The following is a 21,746-nucleotide window of genomic DNA, read 5'->3' as shown; positions in this document are numbered from 1 at the left end:
TTTTCATAAAAAAAAATAAAATTCGTTGCACTGATTAGAGTCTAAATGAATAGCTTTCAAAAATTTTTATTTCTATTTCTTGCAGTAGAAAATAAAAAACAAATCATGGAAAATCGTGAACTTTACTGACCGACCAAATTTTTAATGTGAAATCGAGTGCTGAACGGAAAAATGAAATCCAAAAAAACCTCAGTAGAGCAGTTTTTGAGTAATGCTTGAAATGTAAAATTTTGGAAAAATAAAAAAAAGTTCTTGTACTTAGATTGAAATATCTCGGACTGCATAACATCAATTTGACATTTCTTTTTTGCATATTGAAGGTGAATAATAAGCTATCCATCATCTGAACTTCATTTTTGCGTATGATCAATAGTTAAGGAAAATTATTTATAAAAAGCAATCAATCAATTGAAAAAAAAAAGTTATTGATGAAAAACCAGTATTTTTTGCACTTCTTGAGTAAAATACCTTAAAATTCACGCTTAATGATCAGATTTTGATGAAATTTGACATGTGACTGGTAAGCTAATGATCAAGTTTAGCTTGGAGTGAGTGAGATTTATCATGTTCAATTCTTCCTATACTGCCCCTATTCGCATATGAGTCCCATGTGTAAAAACTGCAAACCGAGAAAAACGCTTGTAAAGTTTGAAACTTGTTTTCATAAAAACAATCGTATGCATCATTTGTTGAGAAAACCTATCAATAGTTCGGATAGAAAACACTTCAAAGAATACTTTTGTTTACTTTTGGGCTAATACTAACTAATAATTACGGAGAAATTTCAATAAAACACTGATGTGACTCATATGCGAATATTCTTAACCCACGAACAGAGATTATTCGCAAATGAGTCTCTGGTGCTAAAGTTATCGGCAAGTAGCAAGTACTTTTCTAAAAACTTTTTTCATTTGTTTACCCTTCTTTTTGATGACAGATGAAAGTTATCGAAAGATCTTGATTCCAAACTGATTTCAATAAAGGATTTTTTGCTAAGTGGGATGGGTTTTCCAGTGTTTTTCCAAAACTTTGTTTTCATTCGTGTGAAACTGCTGCGAATTTATCAGATATCATATCATCATTTAATTCAATATGTGCTACGGATACGTATAGATAACATCGACCAAAAGTCTGCTGGATTCAAGTCAAAGAAGGAGATTTCTTCCGGGATCATCTTTCTAGGTAATAAACGAAAACAGTGGTATTGATATTGTTGTGCATATAGAAAAAAGTAATGAACAACGTTTGTTATTTTGTTACCTAAACAACACTTCAAGTACCACCCACCCGATCACACATTAGATCGTCGAAATTACCCACGAAGGAACCATCCTGACCGAAGATGATCTATTGAGCGATGTTCATTGGTTGATTTTTGTCTAAAAAATAATTTTGGTTACCAGTTACTTATTAATGTTTTTTGTGACTAAGAACCAGATTTCATCGGAATCATTTTACTACTATACGTTCAATTTTTATGTAAATTAATGTTTTAAGCATTGAATTATAGATTTACTTCATTTTCTATCTATCCTTTCCTTCAATTGTAAGCTCTGGCGCTGAATTTCGGTCATGGGACTCATATGCGAATATTTTTCACATGGGACACATCAGGGGTCATATTTTTTTCAAAATTTTGGGAACAAACTTCGAACAAAAACTTGTTTTATAGGTAAATTGGAGCACAAAGAAGCGTTTTCCACCGATAACTCAAAAACGATGAAAATGCACATGGGACTCATATGCGAATAGGGGCAGTATACTAAGATAAGTACACTGCGGTTTGCAAACATTACTGTTTTAGTAAAATAACCATAAATAATGATAAATAACCACTTGAAATAATTGTTTTGAATTGAAATTAAATGTCCATACGAAATAAGATTTTTAAATGTTACCATCAAGTCTTAAACTGTCCATTTAACAAAATTTCCTCTAAAAAAAATGAACTTTTTATCTTTTTTTTACTATTATAACTTCACTTATATCAACAATACTGTTCATCATACGCAGAAATGAAATTCAGATGATCGATAGCAAATTTATACACCTTCAATATACAAAAAGAAAAACCTTAAATTATTTTAATGCGTTTCGAGATACTTGAATCTAAGTACAACTACTTTTTTCCAAAATTTCATACTTGAAGCATAGCTAAAAAACTGATCAACAGAGATTTTTTTTAATACCATTTTCGGATTCAGCGCCCTATTTTCGGAAAGGCTTTCTAATTAAAAAGTTATTTTCTGGAAAAAGAGAGCTCATTAAGAATACAGCATTTTAGAAACATGAATTAAGATGAGGATAACTTTCCTACGTACAAAATTGAATGAAAATGGAAACTTCGTTACTTAAGTTTTTCTATAAGGGAAAGTAGAATTAGAAAATTGAAATTCGTTTTTTTTATTGAGCAAATAGCAATGGAAAAAATAATGAAGGATATGTTACCAGCTTAAGCATGTGAGCTCAGACTTCACAAGAATTTCACATCAAGAATCAGAATTTTTTGAAAAGCAAAAAAAAAAGTTGGAAAACGTAAATTTGAAATATGGGTTTCAAATTTCCAAACGATGATAAAATTTGAATCCACGAAGACTCAAAAATTGAATAAAAATATAATAGAATTGGAAATTGCGTTCAGAAGTTTCGAGAAGGCTTTCGAATTTTGAAGTCATTTTCTGGAAAAAGAGAGCTCATTAAAAATACAACATTTTAGAAACATTGATAAAGATGATGATAACTCTCCTACAAATAAAATTGAATGAAAATGAAAACTTTGTTATTTGAGTTCTTTTTAAATATAGAAAGTAGAATTTGAAAATTGGAATTCGTTTTTTTGAGCTAAGAATAAAAAAAAAAAAATAACGTAGCTTATATTACCAGCTTAAGAAAGTGAGCTCAGACTTCACAAACATTTCATATCAAGAATCAGATTTTTTTGAAAAGCAAAAAAAAAGAAGTTAAAAAAAAAAGAAAACTTTAAATATGGGTTCAAAATTTCCAAACGATGATGGGAAGATATGAACTTAAAAAATTTGGAATTGATTGATTAAAAATGGAATTTATTTTTTTTAATCAAAGATTTTATATTCGAAACACAAAATATTATAACTAAACACACACTACCAATTAAAATAAATTAAACTAATCATAATCGAGTCAAATTCTAAGCTAAGAAAATAAAAATAAAAATTTGAAACCTGAAATCCATTACATTTTTATTAGCCAGAAGGTAGATTCTTGCAGTACAAAACATGGGAACATGGGTCTGCGCAAAGATGAATATTATGCAAATTATGCTGGAGGAAAATTAAATCTTGAATCCAAGTATTTTGTTATACTACCATAACTATATTCACTACTTGGAATTTAAAAAAAATGGAAACTCAGTTGAAAAATGAATTTCTTATGTTCCACCAAAATTTTCATCTGAATTAAGAACCGAAAACCTCAAGACTATCAGTTAACAAAAAGATTTTTTTTATTCGGTGTTGTAAATATTAAGCGATAAACGAGTAAAAGAATCGAAAAATCAGACTTAAAATAAACATGTTATTCCTCAGAACTTGATTCACGGACAGTTAAGACTTTTTACATTTTAGGCAAAATTGAATTTAAAAAAAATAAAGACAATTTAAAACTTTAAATATTCTCTAATTAGGAGCCTGTTTGTGTTTCCGAACAAAACAATTTTCAGATTACTCAATTTGAAATTTAGAACTAACAATTCGTAGTATAAAACAAAATGGTCCGGTTTTGTCAAATCTGTTCCACTATTTATTTATCTGTATTGAATTTTTCCTCACTGTATTGAGGATAACTAAACAAAGAAGTAAATATCTACCTGGAGACCTTAAATTCACATTGCACAGTTAAAAATAATCAAATCTTAGAGATTAAACTAAGACTGAAATTGAAAAAAATAATTAGAGAGCTTAGACATTAAAAAATCTAGAAAACAAATTTAAAAAAAAATTAAAATTTAAAATTTTAATTTTAATTTTAATTTTAAAAGTGAGCTCTCAACAAGTCAATTAAATATATCGAATCACCCAGAGTTGTCAATATTATTTCATGCAATCTTTTATCAGTTTCGTGTTGAGCACTAACTTCAAATTGTAATATTAGGGCTTCATTTTTGTATCTTTTTCTACAGGCATAAGTACCTAAGCAATATTTGCGAGTGTTTTCAACAACAACTAATAAAATTAAATAAAATGTAATGATTCTGTCTTGGTACATTTCGTACCTGAAAATTATTCAATTTTTCAAAATGATGGATAATTTTAAAGAAACATGAGGATCAAAGAAAAGGAAGAACATAAGCCGTAAATATCATAAATTTCTCAAAAAATATACAACGGCACACCGACAGGACTTAAAGCGGAGATTTCGGTTTCAAGTCCTGTCTTTGTCGAGAAATTCATGATATTTAAGGCTTACGTTCTTGCTTTTCTTTGATCCTCATGTTTCTCTAAAATAATCCATCATCTTGAAAAATTTGAAAATAAAATTATTTAAGGAAAACCAAATTTTATAACGTATTTTAGGAAGAATGCCACAGAGTGGTAGATTCCTGAAAAAAATATTAACTTGCAATTTAAAAAAGAAAAACAACCTTTGGAATTCTTGCAAAAAAAAAAAAAAAAAAAACGATAAAAGTTTATTTGGTGATTTCGTGTATTTCTGGATTAAAAGTTTATCTTAAGCTTACCAGATTACCCGGTCTTACCCAGACTTGCCCGGATCCGAAATTTGTTGTTCATAGTTCGTTGCTTGTATTTTTTAACAGCAACTTACAGGCAATCTGGTTGCCCGAATTTAGTTGAAATTTTTGCGTGAAAAACGAATTTCTTTGAGCAAATTTTATCTAAATAATCATGAACGGTTTTTCGAAAGCCTGAAATTTAATTTGAAAACTGTTGATTTGTGTTAATGCAAAATAATGTCATGTGTTTTCTTCTTGATTTTTTATTGAATAATTCCGTTATCTAGACTAGAGATGTACGGAATAGTGGTATTCATCCAGATGATATATTAAAAAAAAATTTCAAGTAGGAGTCTCTTTGATTTTCAAGTGCCTTTGTTTATCATCGAAGAGATTGGGTTCCTGTGAAATCTGGGACAAAACATGTAGAAACAGGTGCTAAGCAATTTGAAATTGCTTATTTGATATCGAACTAAGTGATGATCGGATTTGAGCAAGGTATCTTCAATACATTTGATAATAACAACAAAGAACTTTATCCTTAAGCTTCCCATACTTTCTATCACGCGTATCCAAAAAACAAATCTGAACAATATCTTATTATTGTGGAATTATTGTGAAATATGTAAGAGAAAACTGGAAGAGAAATACTTGAAATTTAAAGTTCTTGTTAAATCACAGCAGCAGTGTTGAAATTGTATCTAAGAATCAAACAAAAAAAAATGTGTAAATTTTTTCATTTTCCAAAAGTCGTTGAACACAAAGTCTAAAAACAAAACACAAAGTCTAAAAATTTTCAAAGAGAATTTTGAGTTTATTATTTAATTTAGCAAATATTCTGAATAACCCTGGGCAGAATCAGGGAACTTTAAAACAATACATAGGCATCCCGGTCAGATTTGACTTATCTTGAATTCTTTATTATATTTATTGACAAGGCTGTATATATCAAGAATATCTGGAATAAACTATAATCAATGTATAAAGCGAAACATGTCAGCATTCTCCTGTACGATCTACAGTGAAAGATATACGGATACACCTCAGATATTTTACTAAAACCATAAGTTTTTTATGATTGTGTAGATTTTACAACATTACTTTTGGATATTTTATAAATTATCCAAAATCATTTGAAGAATTTGACAAGTTTGTTATAGTTTTTGAAATATTCGGCCTATTCGGCCGAATACTTAGCTCAACTTTTCGGTGGGCCGAATATTCGGCTTAACGGTTTTTTGACGGTATTCGGCGCCGAATATTCGGCCGACCGAATATTCGGTACATCTCTAATCTTGACCAAGTTAGCCTGGATTTTGGGATGAAAATTTGGAAATCAAATGCCCGGATTTTGCCCGGTTTTCAGATAAAATTTCAGGGGATTAACCGGCCTGGAAAAGCCCGCAAAAAATCCTGGCAACTTTAGTTGGCCTTATTTTGAGATTAAGAAGGCTAAAATTCTCAGGCCCAGTTCTGATTTGTGCCTAATTTCTAATTTATCAAATTTACCACTTTTTCGGTCCTAAATTCGAACTTCAGATAAGAGTTTCGGTATAATGAATTTTTATACCGAATTAAAGTTTGAACTTTGGATAGAAAATATCTACATATGTTTAACTCAAACTCGTATCTTCAGTTTTAAAGTGAACGTTTTCTACATGCTTCAAACTTTAATACTAATTCTAGATATAATGATTTATTAGGAATTTCATGATTTTGAAAAAAAAAACTTTAAATAGTCATACATACTCGCGAACAAGTGAAACCGTTGGGGATTGATAAAATTACAACCTTGAGCCTTTTGAAAAATTTGTCAGATATTTAATTCAGGACAGTAATATTTTCAATATCTTAGAGAATAAAAGATTACCAAATAAACATGTTTTTTTTTCTGGGGAATCTTTCTTAACATTTACCATAAACCGACGCATCGGCTTAGGAGAGATCAGTTATGTCTGTTTTTTTTTTATTTGAATAACAAAACAACCGGATAAGCATTTTTTCTCACTCTACAAGTATAAACTAGTTGCGGTTTCCTGACTGCAAAGTCATTCAATTGTGGGCACACCACCAGCAGGAGGTGTGGCAATGCCCAAAACAAGCGACCGAAAACAGCAGCGCCGGCAACCTGTTTTGGGCTTGACTTCTTCGAGGAGGCAAGATTACCAGACAACAGAACGGTTTTGCCTTTCTAACAGAAAGGTTTGGTTATCGGTCGATTTGAGAGATCATTAATTATGGGTCTTAGACATACCTTTATAGGTACCTATCGACTCAGCTCGACGAGTTCTGTTGATGTCCGTGGATTTGTATGTGCCATTTTAAAAATGTCTAGAACGTTTTTGCGAAACTGGGCTGCACAATTAAAATGATTTTAGTCTCAAAAGAATGCATTTTTTTTTCTACACAACCCTTTCAAAAACGGGAAAAAAACAAAATAGTTGAAACCGTTTTCTTTACCAAATACATATCATACTTATTATGGCATAAAAAAAAGTTGCTAGTGGCGCCTCGAAGCAGCAGCACCAGCAATCATTTATAAATTGAAGATAATCAAAATAAAAAAATAATATTTTTATTAACTCGAGAATTGAACCAAAACCCTTCAGATCCCAAGTTGCAAGCGCTATCCAATAAACCATCGGCACGCTTGATTGAAAGCGGCTCAAACTCAAATAGGTAAAAGGCATTACTAAGACGCACCGTGGTCTGGGCAGTTTCTCAGTCTGCTGGGGCAAATACGGCAACAGTGTTTATATCTTACACTTCTTGCTTTTCAATGCAGCAAATGGCGGATGGGCGTTTCCTTCAGAGTCCGCCATGCCTATAGACATTATAATTTCATTTATGAAATTATAGTGTCTAAAGCCATGCCGGGTGTCAACAAAATGCAGAGCCGTACAGGAAACTGCGTTGGGGGGGAATTTATATGAAGATCTTATGACCCTCGTTTTTTTTACTCGTGTTGAAGAATGAATTTATGTTTTTTTTTTCATTTCTACATACTCATACATAATTTAGATTCAATTTCAGATGCAGAATTCAGATTCAGTTTTCAAATTCAGGATACAGGTTTAGGAATCAGAATTCAGGATTCAAAATTCAGAATTCAAAATTCAGATTCAGAACTCATATTCAGATTCAGAATTTAGATTCAGAATTCAGATTCAGAATTCAGATTAAGAATTCAGATTCAGAATTCAGATTCAGAATTCAGATTCAGAATTCAGATTCAGAATTCAGATTCAGAATTCAGATTCAGAATTCAGATTCAGAATTCAGATTCAGAATTCAGATTCAGAATTCAGATTCAGAATTCAGATTCAGAATTCAGATTCAGAATTCAGATTCAGAATTCAGATTCAGAATTCAGATTCAGAATTCAGATTCAGAATTCAGATTCAGAATTCAGATTCAGAATTCAGATTCAGAATTCAGATTCAGAATTCAGATTCAGAATTCAGATTCAGAATTCAGATTCAGAATTCAGATTCAGAATTCAGATTCAGATTCAGAATTCAGATTCAGAATTCAGATTCAGAATTCAGATTCAGAATTCAGATTCAGAATTCAGATTCAGAATTCAGATTCAGAATTCAGATTCAGAATTCAGATTCAGAATTCAGATTCAGAATTCAGATTCAGAATTCAGATTCAGAATTCAGATTCAGAATTCAGATTCAGAATTCAGAATCAGAATTCAGATTCAGAATTCAGATTCAGAATTCAGATTCAGAATTCAGAATCAGAATTCAGATTCAGAATTCAGATTCAGAATTTTTGTAAATTTATTTTCGGCATATCGGTGAAAAATTTAGATTCATGGAGAAAGAATATCAGAATTAAAAATTGATGAAGCTGGATGTTGCGAGGTAAAGTATGGTGTACGTTAATAAATTTTCCTTGCAAAAATGTTCTTTCGCTCTTTTCATCATCCGTAAAATTTCTCCTCACTTTATCAATTTTCAATTCTGGAATTGTTTCTCCAAGAATACCAATTTGCACAGTTTTTGATAAATTTGCGATGACTTAAAGATCATTACGCATGAAAACACGATTTTGTTTTGTGAAAACTTTTTTTCACAATTTTTCTGAAATTAAGTTTGCTGCATACTTTTAGGGGTAAAACCATACTATTAAAAGTTGTAAAATCCGAAATCATAAAAAAAAATTTGGATGAAAGAAATTTCAATGTTGAAAACCGTGTGATGCAAAACAATCAAAATGAGATTTACAAGATTAAGAATTCAGATTCAGAATTCAGATTCAGAATTCAGATTCAGAATTCAGATTCAGAATTCAGATTCAGAATTCAGATTCAGAATTCAGATTCAGAATTCAGATTCAGAATTCAGATTCAGAATTCAGATTCAGAATTCAGATTCAGAATTCAGATTCAGAATTCAGATTCAGAATTCAGATCCAGAATTCAGATTCAGAATTCATATTCAGAATTCAGATTCAGAATTCAGATTCAGAATTCCGATTCAGAATTCAGATTCAGAATTCAGATTCAGAATTCAGATTCAGAATTCAGATTCAGAATTCAGATTCAGAATTCAGATTCAGAATTCAGATTCAGAATTCAGATTCAGAATTCAGATTCAGAATTCAGATTCAGAATTCAGATTCAGAATTTAGATTCAGAATTCAGATTCAGAATTCAGATTCAGAATTCAGATTCAGAATTCAGATTCAGAATTCAGATTCAGAATTCAGATTCAGAATTAAGATTCAGAATTCAGATTCAGAATTCAGAATTCAGATTCAGAATTCAGATTCAGAATTCAGATTCAGAACTCAGATTCAGAATTCAGATTCAGAATTCAGATTCAGAATTCAGATTCAGAATTCAGATTCAGAATTCAGATTCAGAATACAGATTTAGAATTCAAATTCAGAGTTCAGATTCAGAATTCAGATTGAGAATTCAGATTTAGAATTCTGATTAAGAATTTGGATTAAAGATCAACCTGGAATTTGAAATTGGAACTTATATTCAAATATTAGACTAAGTGTTGTAACTCAAAATTCAAACTTTAGAATCAGAATAAGATTTCAGATTTAGTTTACAGAATGAGATTAATCATTTAATAGTCATATTACTTTCCCCTCCTTTTGTGGGAATTTTTCCTCTATGCATGGTTGAGCTCTAAAAAAGGTATCATGCTAGGGCACGCGTCACGGCTATCCATCAATATTGTAGTTGGTTTTACTTATTCAGTAAAAAAAAAGCATAAAAAAACAGTAAGATTCGAACCGTGACCAGCAACGTGAAAGTTCTGGTTGCTACCACGGCACCATTTCAGCGTGTTATAAATCTTGGAAATTCTACTGTTTAAATACCATTCTTTCCATACATAAAATGAGCTCCTTACATACCAGTTCGCTTTTCCCCAAAAAAACGTATCAGGCATCATTTTTTTATATTGAGATTGGAATTTTTCGTGTTTGAATATCTGAAATCATACTTATATGATTCAGAGGGAAGGAATCTATCATGTATATTCTATATTATTTTATATATTTCCAAATATAATTTAAACTCTGTTAGAAAGGCTCCAATCCACTGTTAAGTGTATTAAATCGGGTTTTTTTTTTCTAACTCAAGAGACTGTGGTCTGTTTTGAATCGCAAATGTTTGCGATGAGACGCAACAACTGAGTACGAATTTGCTGAGATGAGACCCCGAAATGAATGAGAAAAAAAACGTCCTCCTAGTTCGCAACTCACCTGAACGCATGGTTTGCAGAGATTGACGCACAGCCCATCGGAATCATTGCTGTAGTGCTCGACCAGTTCCTGCAGGGTTCGGAATGTGGTTCGCCTGGCGATGAAGAAGCCACCCTCGTCCAGTTGTCTGATTCTGTAGTGCTTGACGGTGTCTCCGTCGCGTACTGCAGAGGAGAAGATTTAGAAAATAGGTGTATTTTAAGATTTTTTCTGATCTCAAATCATGAACGACTTTTGGGTGCTTTGACAGCTTCCTTCGAGAAACTTTAAGTAAATCAACCGAGAACAACCGTTTGTTTGTTTATTTACCTGATAGGGAGTAGTCGTTGTGGCGGCTCTCGGAATCACGAATTAAGAATGCCCCGTGCTCGTTCTCTGGTAGTAGCAGCTTTTTCTCTGCCTCTATTCTTTTGATCTTCCGGAAGTACCATCTGCAAAGGAATAAAAAGGGAAAAATGAAGAAATTAGTTCATAAGTCCATATTTATTTTATACCAGCAGTGATTGATTGTAAAATTGTTAAAAGAGATTTTCTCAGTGTTCAATTTCGCTATAAAGGTTCATGTTTTTACGATATTGTATTAAAAATTATAATGCGTGATATAAAAACAACACAATTTATCAATTTGGTTTTCTTTATTCTTTATATACTTCATTTGAACTTTCTTTTAAAATTCAAATTGTTCAATTCAAAGTTTTTCAATGGCTGTATTCTTTCTCGGAAGTAAAATAACTCCCCTTCTTCATTCCGTCTTATTCACCGGAACTGGAATCATTTTCAAACTCACAAAGCAGCAGCCTCTCAAATCAGCGCTTCTTCAGGCTTTCTTATTTACAGGAACTGGCATCATTTCAAAACAAATAAAGCAGCAGCCTTTTAAATCTGCGCTTCTTCAATCCGGTTTATTAACCGGAACTGGCATCATTTCAAAACAAACAAAGCAGCAGCCTTTTCAAATCGGCGCTTCTTCAGTCCGTCTTATTTACAGGAACTGGTATCGTTTCAACAAAAAGCGACAGCAAGTCTGGCTTATTTACCGGAACTGGCATCCTTCCAAAACAAACAAAGCAGCAGCTTTTTGAATATGCGCTTCTTCAGTCAGTGAATATGCGCTTCTTATTTACCGGAACTGAAAACATTTCAAAACAAACAAAACAGCAGCCTTGCAAATTTGCGCTTCTTCAGTCCGGGTTATTTACCGTGGCATCAATTCAAAACAAACAAAGCAATAGCCTTTCAAATATACGCTTCTTCTGTCCGGCTTATTTACCGGAACTGGAATCATTTCAAAACAAACAAAGCAGCAGCCTCGCAAATCTGCGCTTCTAGTGTCCGGCTTATTTACCGGAACTGGCATCAATTCAAAACAAACAAAGCAGCAACTTTTCAAATTTTTCCAAATTTGTCAAGTCAGTCCGGCTTATTTACCGGAACTGGCATTCTTTCAAAACATACAAAGCAGCAGCCTTTCTAATCTGCGCTTTTACTGTCCGTCGTATTTATCGAAACAAAGCAGCAGCCTTTCAAATCAACGCTACTTCTGTCCAGATTATTCACCGGAACTAGAACCATTTCAAAACAAACAAAGCAGCAGCCTTTTCAAATCGGCGCTTCTTCTGTCCGTCATATTTACCGGAACTGGAATCATTTTTAAACAAACAAAGAAGCTCCATTCAAATCTGCGCTTATTTTGTCCGTCTTATTCACCGGAACTGGAATAGCTTTAAAACAATCAAAGTAACAGCCTTTCAAATCTGCACTTCTTTTGTCCGTCTTATTTACCGGAACTAGAATCATTTCAAAACAAACATAGCAGCAGCCTTTCAAACCTGCGCTTCTTCTATCCATCTTATTCACCGGAACTGGAATCATTTTAAAACAAACAAAGCAGCTCAATCCATCTGCGCTTCTTCTGTACATCTTATTTACCGGAACTGGAATCATTTCAAAACAAACAAAGCAGCAGCCTTGCAAATCTGCGCTTTTTCCGTACGTCTTATTTACCGGAACTGAAATCATTTCAAAACAAACAAAGCAGTACCCTTTCAGGTTTGCGCTTCTTCTGTCCGTCTTATTTACCGGAATTGGAAGATTTTTAAACAAAAAAAGCAGGTCCTTTCAAATCTACGCTTCTGGCATCTTTTCAAAACAAACAAAGCAGTAGCCTTTCAAATCTGCGCTCATTCAGTATGTCCTATTGTCTCGAAACTGACATCTTTTCAAAACAAACAAAGCAGCAGCCATTCAAATCTGTACTTCTTCTTATTTACCGGAACTGGCAATTTTTTCTAAACCAACAAAGGAGCAGCCTTTTCAAATCTGCGCTTCTCCAGTTCGGCTTATTTACCGGAACTGGAATCATTTCAAAACAAACAAAATAGCAGCCATTCAAATCTGTGTTTCTTAAGTCCGGCTTATTTACCGGAACTGGAATCATTTGAAAACAAACAAAGCAGCTCCATTCCAATCTGCGCTTCTTCTGTCCGTCTTATTTACCGGAACTGGAATCATTTCAAAACAAACAAAGCAGCAGCCTTGCAAATCTGCGCTTATTCAGTCCTTCTTATTTACCGGAACTGATATCATTTCAAATCAAACAAAGCAGCAGCCTTTCAAATCTGCGCTCAATCAGTATGTCCTACTGTCTCAAAACTGACACCTTTTCAAAACAAACAAAGCAGCAGCCATTCAAATCTGTACTTCTTCAGTCCGGCTTATTTACCGGAACTGGAATCATTTCGAAACAAACAAAGCAACAGCCTTGCAAACCTGCGCTTCCTCAGTCCGGCTTATTTACCGGAACTGGAATCATTTCAAAACAAACAAAGCAGCAAATTTTCAAATCTGCGCTTCTTCCGTTCGTCTTAATTACCGGAACTGGAATCATTTTAAAACAAACAAAGCAGCAGCCATTCAAATCTGTGTTTCTTAAGTCCGGCTTATTTACCGGAACTGGAATCATTTCAAAACAAACAAAGTAGCAGCCTTTCAAATTTGCGCTTCTTCAGTCCAGCGTATTTACCGAAACTGGCATCATTTCAAAACAAATAAAGCAGCAGTTTTCAAATATTTATCTAGTTTAAGCTTTAAATAACTCTTTTTGACTCCTACGAACATTAAAGAAGTATACGAGAGTCGATAAGCATAATGTTAAGCATTAATTTTAGATGTTTTGTTTCGAGTCGTGCTTCTGGATGTTGAAAGTGTGAACTATATTCAAGCGTTTTTTTAAATCAGTTAATGAAATAATGATGTTAATTTTTGAAATTGAAACAAAAAGAAAACAAATTTCTTCGAAAAAAATGAACCCGAATCTGCCGAAGACTTAAGAATAGCCTGAAACCTTTCATTGGATTTTCTCTGCCTTGAAGACGAAATAGTATTTGGTTGATAAAACAACTTTCGTTCCTTTTCCTCTACAAAATAAATGAGGCACTTAAATGCTTCCTTTGATATTAATAATCCGTTGATAAGTTCTAGAGCTTAGAAGCTGTGACCTAATTTTTTTTCCTTGGGATATTTTGCTATCTTTGAGAAACATTGGTTCATCTTCAACGATACTGGTAATTAAAAAAAGAAACTTTTGATGTTCAGCTTCTGTCTTCTGGTTTCACACACTTTAAGTTATTTTCGCAAATCGATTGAGTCACCTGCGAGAAGACTCGTTCTTGCAACAGAAAAAAAAGTTCGTGCTAAGAATGCCGTGTAAAAACCATAAAATAAATAGAATAAAAATTTAGTTCGATTCTAACGGCGCTATCTGTTGCTGTGCGCTAGTGCAGAAATAAGGGTAACGATAAGACACTAGAACTCGCGTAAGAATGGGGGCAAAACTTTATACAGGTGCCAATCATTAGACTGAAGCAAAATATTTCGAACGCCCCTAAAAGGCATCTAACGCACTAATCTCAAGAAATTTATGTTTTGTCAGTTCCTCACACATCACTGAATCGGTCTATTGATCTGAAATTAATAATTGATGCCACCGACCGTCATTTCCATTTTGTTTTCCAAGAAGAAAGAAAAACCGCCCCCGGCTTAAAGATGCCTATTTATTTATGTATCCGCACGTCGAAGACGCGTCGCCGGCGATTCATGATGGATGAATTTTTTCTCCTCAACAACATTCGTGACTAGGAAATTTCTATCGGCCGAGGAAGAGTGACGTCAGTTTTCAGCATGTTTTAAGAAATGAAACCGTCATATCAGTCGACTGGCATGGCAGCCAGTCAGTTAGCAGCAGAAATAGACATCAACCGACCCACAATCGCAATCGTCTAAGTGGGTCTAATTGGGCTCTTATGAGGGTCTATAAAGTCTAACCGAGTCTTTGGGAGTCGTTTTGCGGAGGAACGAAGTGAGTTGGTATCTCTAGCAAGCGGATGCTGATGATGAGGGTGATATAAGAGAATTGCAGAGGAATGAATGCAATGTGTTGATCTAAAAGTTGTTCGGAAAACTGCTTTGAAGAAGTTTTCATTTAACGAATAGATTGATGATTTGAAAAAAGCTAATATCCGTATTGATTTGAATTGTATAGTTTTGAGGATGAACAAAAAAGTTGTAAGAAAACCTTAAAAGTTAAAAGTCCACCAAGAAAATTTCGATTTTGATTCAAAGGGTAAAAAATGGAGAATCTATTCAAAAGAGATACCTGTTAGTGTTGAATCTTCAAGGCTTGAAGTTCTCCGCAAGGTAGTCAATTAGGACCGCATGTATTCTTATACCCAAAGGGTTAAAATGGATCTTGTCCGTTCATAAAAGATTGTTCAAGTTATTAAAACAACCAATACATCTGTATAGAAATTTGTCATGATACCTTCTTTTGAACTCATAAGCCGGACAAGCGAATTGAAGTTTGTAATATTGTACAAAAACACTCGATGCTGTCATATGCAGTTGTTAGCTTCAAAACTAAAATAAAAACGAAATATTCATTTGCACAATCTAAATAAACAAACCACCCAAGAAGTTTCGTAATTGATTAACTTTAAATTTTATAACCAAACGTCAGCAAAATACGGTAGCAGCATTCGCAGCAAGCAATTTTAATCATCTCCTTTTAAACAATTTTACTACTGGGCAGCAGAGATGCATCGTGCTGCTGTTGCTGCAACGTATTGTTGTGTTGCCGGATGACATGTGAATGATCCCGTGCGGATTGACTCATTCTCCCACAATAATTACAATTCATTCACCACATATTAACCTATAGGTAGACAAAGATCGATTTCATCAGGGAGGGTGCCCTTTGCAGCAGAAAAAAAAACCGAACAATTCGTTGTTTATGGGATGACGTTTTACAGATTTCTGCAACGCGACAGCACGAGTTCGGTTGATTATTTTTATTGAATCCATCGATCAATTAAAACATCGTAAACCAGAACGATTTGCCACCCAGAGCGAGCTACTGTTCTGATGTCCAAACCAGGTGTTAATTAGGTTTGGAATCTATATTATATCCCACTGGTTAAACCAGTATGAGGCTCATTCGATCTTCGATGGTGGCGCGAGCAATAAAACCGTTTTTTGAATAGCTCGCCTTAATTAAAATTTTGAAATGTGTATCATTCCTAGAAGATTAGAAACATAAAAATATAGGTATCTATATCGTCACCATTTGAGTGAATTGGTTAACATTTACTAATGGGATGGAATCGACAATCTTCATTCAGAGAGGATGATTTTAATTGATGGGTTCCCTCAACACCACTCTTCCAACAGGGAATAATTTGAATTGCAAATGATCCTAGCGGCAACAATGTGTTGAAGAATTTTTACAATTCATTAATTTGACATAATGTTGTCAAGAAATGGTCTAAGAAATTCCACAAAATTTCAATTCCTGTATTTTGTGAAGATATTTTAACACCATTAACTATCTCAGGTAATAATATTTTATTATTATGATTCATCTTTCTAACAAACGCTTTAGGCTGTTTTCAACAGCAGTAATTGAGATAAATATGTTTATCCTACTGTTATTGCGCATTTATTTAAAACATCCTCATGTGCGAACATGTCGGCTATCAATCAGTTAGTAGTATTGCCATGTGTGAGACCTTTCTGGTACGATTTCGTTACATAAATAAAGCTTATCGATGTTCTGTAACTCAGCACCCTCAGCTAATTACAGTCTTATTATTATTTATAGTGCACTTACCGATATGTAGTTTTTCTCGGGTGATAATAAATTTTCGTGAAACGCTTTTAGGCGAACGTGGCCAGAAGTGGAAAGTTTTTGCTCGAGGAGCCCGAGATCGATTCCCATGCAACGTGACTAATTATTTAGATGGGCGGCGATGATCCCGTCGATTAATTGCTGCTAATTTGTTCTGACATGCGCGTTGATTGAGCTTGTCTGGATGAATGCGAGACGTTAATTTTTTCAACTTCAGTTTTGTTGCCCTCTTAGTTGTACACGGGGTTCTGATAAGTTTTTTTTTTCGATTCGAATTTGACATTTTTTTCGTGAAGCCTACAACTACTTCTTGTAGGTTCATGGATAAATATTTCAATTTAATGGGATATCATATCGTATCATATGAGAGGGATTACAAGTACCATCTACGATGTACGAGACCTTAACAGCACTCAAAAATCAAACATTCATTGGCCTACCCAGAACAGCCGACGCCGTGACAGTCGGAAAATTTTCCGTGTCGAAGGTTAAATTGATTATTGGTATATCAGAAGATCAACAGCAAAATTTGAGCTCAATCGAAACACGGGAAAGATCAAAGCTTTGATTTTGAGTTTGAAGATTTTGAGACATTTTTTTTTGAAAAAGCTTGAAAAGTTATTTTTATAATAGGAATAGCAGTTATGGCCCATCAAAGTTGAAAAATAATTTTTGAAATTCTTAATTCATTTCAATACGATTTTGCAAATTTCTTCCAAACCTTGTAAATTGGGTACAGGAAGATCTTGTGATTGATTGATATTAAAAAAAAAGTTGTTAGAATTTGCAAATCTATAGAAATAACAGCGGAAAACTACTTTTATTTTCAAAAAAAAATAAATAAATTTGATTTTTGCAATTTTTTGCATACTTTGTTCGATACCTCACGCATACATTAAAATATCGTTATAAATATACCATGAACGAATTTCTTTTAATCTTTAAAATATTTTTTGTCATCACATCACTTAAAAATATCGAAGCGCCTCCGTGATATTTGGATTTTGATTACACTGAGTAACAAAAAAAGACTTTTTGAAAATAGTCCAGGGTTTTCCAATTGAATTAGACTAATATTGACGCCCTGAGTCCGAAAATGACCATGGTTTTGTTCAATCAGGTCAAAACCCCTATTACTAGCATATTGAAGCGTATATAGCCATATGGCTGTATCTTAAAAAGTTGACCTGATACAAAAATTAGTCCAAATCAGCTGAGAAACCCCAGACTATTTTTTGGCTGTCACCCAGTGTTAGTGTTTTTTTAAAGTTATCATAATCCTGGTCCTGATACTTTTCAATTAGGACCCAAATTCAGGCTCCAAGATCAAAACCAGGCTTATGATCTATGATTAGGGTAGGGATTAGATTCGAGAACATGATCGGGACCAGCATTAGTAATCGAGGTCAGAATCCCAGATCCAATCCGAATCCGGGATCATTGTTCAGGAAGACGAATCGGTAGGCACCGAGAGCAGAATGCGGGATAAAATTCAAGAACCGAGATCAAGATCAGTACAAAGAATCTGAATTAAAAAAGTTCAGAATCTGGAATCAGATACTGAAATCAGTGACAAATTTCGGGATCAGAGTCCTTGCCAGGGTTGCCGAACATAATTCTGTGTATTTGCGATTAAAAATTCTGATTTTCTGTGATTTTACCCAGAAATTTTGTGATGGTTTTCTGTGATGAGAAAAGCAATCAATTCTTTGGAAGCTCATGAAGAAATGTGGCTTTTTTACATTTCACTTAAGAAAAAACAATTAACATTAGCAATCTTAGCATGACTTGCCAAAACAAAGTAAGAAATCCAAAATTTATGTTGACATAACATTTATAACTTTATTTCCAAAATTATGTTTCCTGTGATTCTGTGAAATTATAGATTTTTCTGAGATTTCGGCAACCTTTGTCCGTGCTATTCCAGTATCAAGAAAAAGGAAACCGATCAAGATAAAGTATTCAGAATCAGGATCCAGAAAGAGAAGCAAAAATCAGGATCTGAGTCTAGTATGCAGATTATGAGAACCATGATATGGAATGGGATTAGGATTGAGATCAAGTTCATCATATGTGTACAAGTATTGTATCAGGATCCTGTTTAAAGATAAGGGGATCCAGCATTCCGATAACGATCGAATCCGGATCAGAGATTATGTTCGGATCAACTTCCGAAATTAGGATACAAATTAAAATCAGGATCTGAATACAGGATTCGGGATTAGGATCAAAATCAGAGATTAATTGATGATAATTATCAGGACCAGTCATCAGCAAGGTTGCTGAAATCACAGAAAAATCTTTTATCGCCCAGAATTGTAAGCAAATTTTCATCACAGAATCTGTGTCACAGAACACAGAATTTTTTAAATATTCACAGAATTCACAGTTTTTTTTTACGTTTCCCCAAAATAATAATTTCTATGTTTTTATAAATTTTGGATTTCTAATTTTTAATTGAAAAATTATAAAGAAATTTTGAGTGAATTTTCTAAACTAAAATGTTTGAAAAAGCCGTATTTGTCGTGACTTTCCAAGGAAATTCATGGAAAAAGCATCATGGAGAATTTTTGGAGAAAATAACAGAAAGTCAGAATATCATGAGCGCCGATGTGGTCTAGTGGATAGGCTGGCGCGAGTCTGGTATTGGTACGCCAGGCGTACTGGGTTCGATTCCCGGTATCGGCAAGAAAAACTTTTGGGTTCGAATCCCATAAGCGGGGGCCGACAGGTAAGATGTGTTTCATTATATAACTGACTATATAATTGGAATGTTCAATCAGTTGCAAGCTGGCCAGGTATATACACGGATGCCGGAATACCTGTAAGTAAACTAGCCCACCTGATTGATTCGTTCTTCCAAAATATACCTACATCAACACACGCAATACATTCACCACATAACAGTTCATACGAAGCCATGGGGTCCGGGTATGGTAGCGCGCTGCATTGGAGATTTGTCGAACCTAATAATCTAAGGAATACATGTGAAATCATACTTTGGCAGAAACTGCGGTGAATCCGTGCACCCATGGTGGATTACCAACAGACAACATACATACATACAAAATAACAGAAAGTCAGAGTATTTTTTCACAAAAACACAGATTTTCAATTTCCCTTTTTTTCGCGGTTTTCTCGATAGATTTTTTTTTTAGTAGACAATTTTAAAAAATTGATTGTAAAAAAGTAAGAGTGAAAACTTCGATTTTCTATAAAGAAAAATGTTCTATTTTTATGATTTGGATTTGGTAAAATGTTGTTTTTTATGTTGCCATTTCAAGATGAATTACAAGTTGAAAATTCAAATTTAAATTAGTACATCTTTTCATAGTTCCGGGTAGAATTACTAATCTGTAAATCAAAACTTAATTATAAATTTGAATTTTAAATTTAAGTTCTGATACTAAACTTAAGCTTGATGTTAACACATTGCGAACCAAATAAGAGATATGAGATACGAAGCATTACTCAGATATTATAAATTTAAAAAAAATGTGCTCTTCAAAATTGAACACAATACTTGTCGTATCTCAAAGATTCGAAATTTGTAGAATTTGGTCCAATGGTTTTTGAGATATATGATATCGAATTTTGGCTTTTCAAGGCTTTGATTTCATCGCGGTCCTTAACACGTTCGTCGCCACGGCATCCATATTCGGGTGACGGGTGTATTTCCTGGGGGGCCCCGTCACATCAAAAAGCGTGTGACGCTCTCTTACTTGAGCTTACCGCTCAGCTTCGCCCCACGTTTCAAATATGGGAGTTCTCCCTCTTTGCTTTCTCTCTCTGAAAATTTATTTGGGCCCGGCTAGTAGAACTACCAAAATGAGCGTGGCGACGAACGTGTTAATGTGTTAATTGCTACTGATTGACATTCTAATGAAAATTTTTTCTCTGAAAATCTGAAGACAGATTATAGTGGATCTTTTTTTCCATAAGAATTTTGAAATTATTTATTTTCTATGCTCGCCTTGAATATTGAATAAGGTATTGTGAAAGATAATTTTAAAATTGTTTTTATTTTTTTTAGAATGCGTGTGGAGCCTGAGGTGCAGTATTCTGGAATTCAGATAAATTCTTCATGTATATGATTCTGTAACTAATCCCCTCTGATCTGTAACTTTTTTAAATTTAAATGTCTAATGAAGAATGTGATTACCAATGAAAGCGCAAAATGTAGGACCGAATCACACACAAACTCTTGTTCTACCTTAGTTTTGCATTCATCAACGAACCAAATAACATGATACACTCAATTTCCACTTTTTATTCCCCGCATTTTACTCAATATTTAATTCCTGGTATTATGAAATCCCGACTTTCCAAGGTTAAAAATTATAAAAACCAATATTCAAAAACTAAAATTGTCAGATTGCTCGGTTTTATCCGGGTTCGCCTGAATAGTTAATACAAAATTTGGGAACAGTTCGGCCCGGCCCGGTTGCCCGGATTTATTCACTTTATTTGGCAAAAAAAAAAAACAAATAATGTTTTAAAAGTTTTTTATTTATGGCCTCCGAAATGAATTTTTTTGAGCAAGTTTTTAAAAAAATATCGTGAAAGCTTTTTGGAATCCTCAAATACGATAAAAAATCTGTTAAAAATTTAAATTATTTTTATTTATTTTTTCTTGATTTTTGTTGAGTAATTCGAGGGTTTTGACAAAACTGCCCGAATGTTTCCTGGATTTTGGTCGTTACTTTGTCAAGTTTTTATTAAAAATTGTAAGGATTTATCCGGCTCGGATACGAGCTGAAAATATTCTGGCAACCTTATTTGAAGCATATATTTAAGATAAGTTCCTTGAGGTTTTGTATAAATAGAACGAAAACTTGGAAATAAGGTAATGATAAAAAGTGATTTTTGATAAACCTTTCATAAATACAATCCAAAAAAGCCGAAAATATGTAAACTATTTGATTTCTGCGTATGAATTCATATCACATCTAAAAGGTCTCAATATTATTAAAAAAAAACATTTATTTAATCATCTAGATATTCTAGTCTATTTTTTCTGAGATTCGTATAGAAAGTGTACTTTTGTACAAACTATTACCTACTATAAATAATGTATGTGATTTAAATTTTTTTTCATTTTAAAGACATTTTTTACCATGCACA

General features: G+C 33.3%; 1 protein-coding gene across 2 annotated transcripts in view; it reads right to left on the bottom strand.

The window, feature by feature from the left end:
• LOC129757985 (uncharacterized) overlaps nucleotides 1-21,746 on the bottom strand; it is a 186,862-nt gene that overhangs the window by 33,605 nt on the left and 131,511 nt on the right. For both annotated transcript variants that reach the window (XM_055755404.1, XM_055755405.1), the window contains 2 exons: nucleotides 10,751-10,872; nucleotides 10,442-10,605 (listed from right to left, as the gene is read on the bottom strand). In XM_055755404.1, coding sequence (XP_055611379.1) covers nucleotides 10,442-10,605; nucleotides 10,751-10,872 — 286 coding nt within the window. The remainder of the gene's footprint in view (nucleotides 1-10,441; nucleotides 10,606-10,750; nucleotides 10,873-21,746) is intronic.

Source organism: Uranotaenia lowii, chromosome 3 (assembly GCF_029784155.1).
Source record: "Uranotaenia lowii strain MFRU-FL chromosome 3, ASM2978415v1, whole genome shotgun sequence".
Taxonomy (NCBI): Eukaryota; Metazoa; Arthropoda; class Insecta; order Diptera; family Culicidae; genus Uranotaenia; species Uranotaenia lowii.
This window is presented reverse-complemented; position numbering and strand designations above follow the sequence as displayed.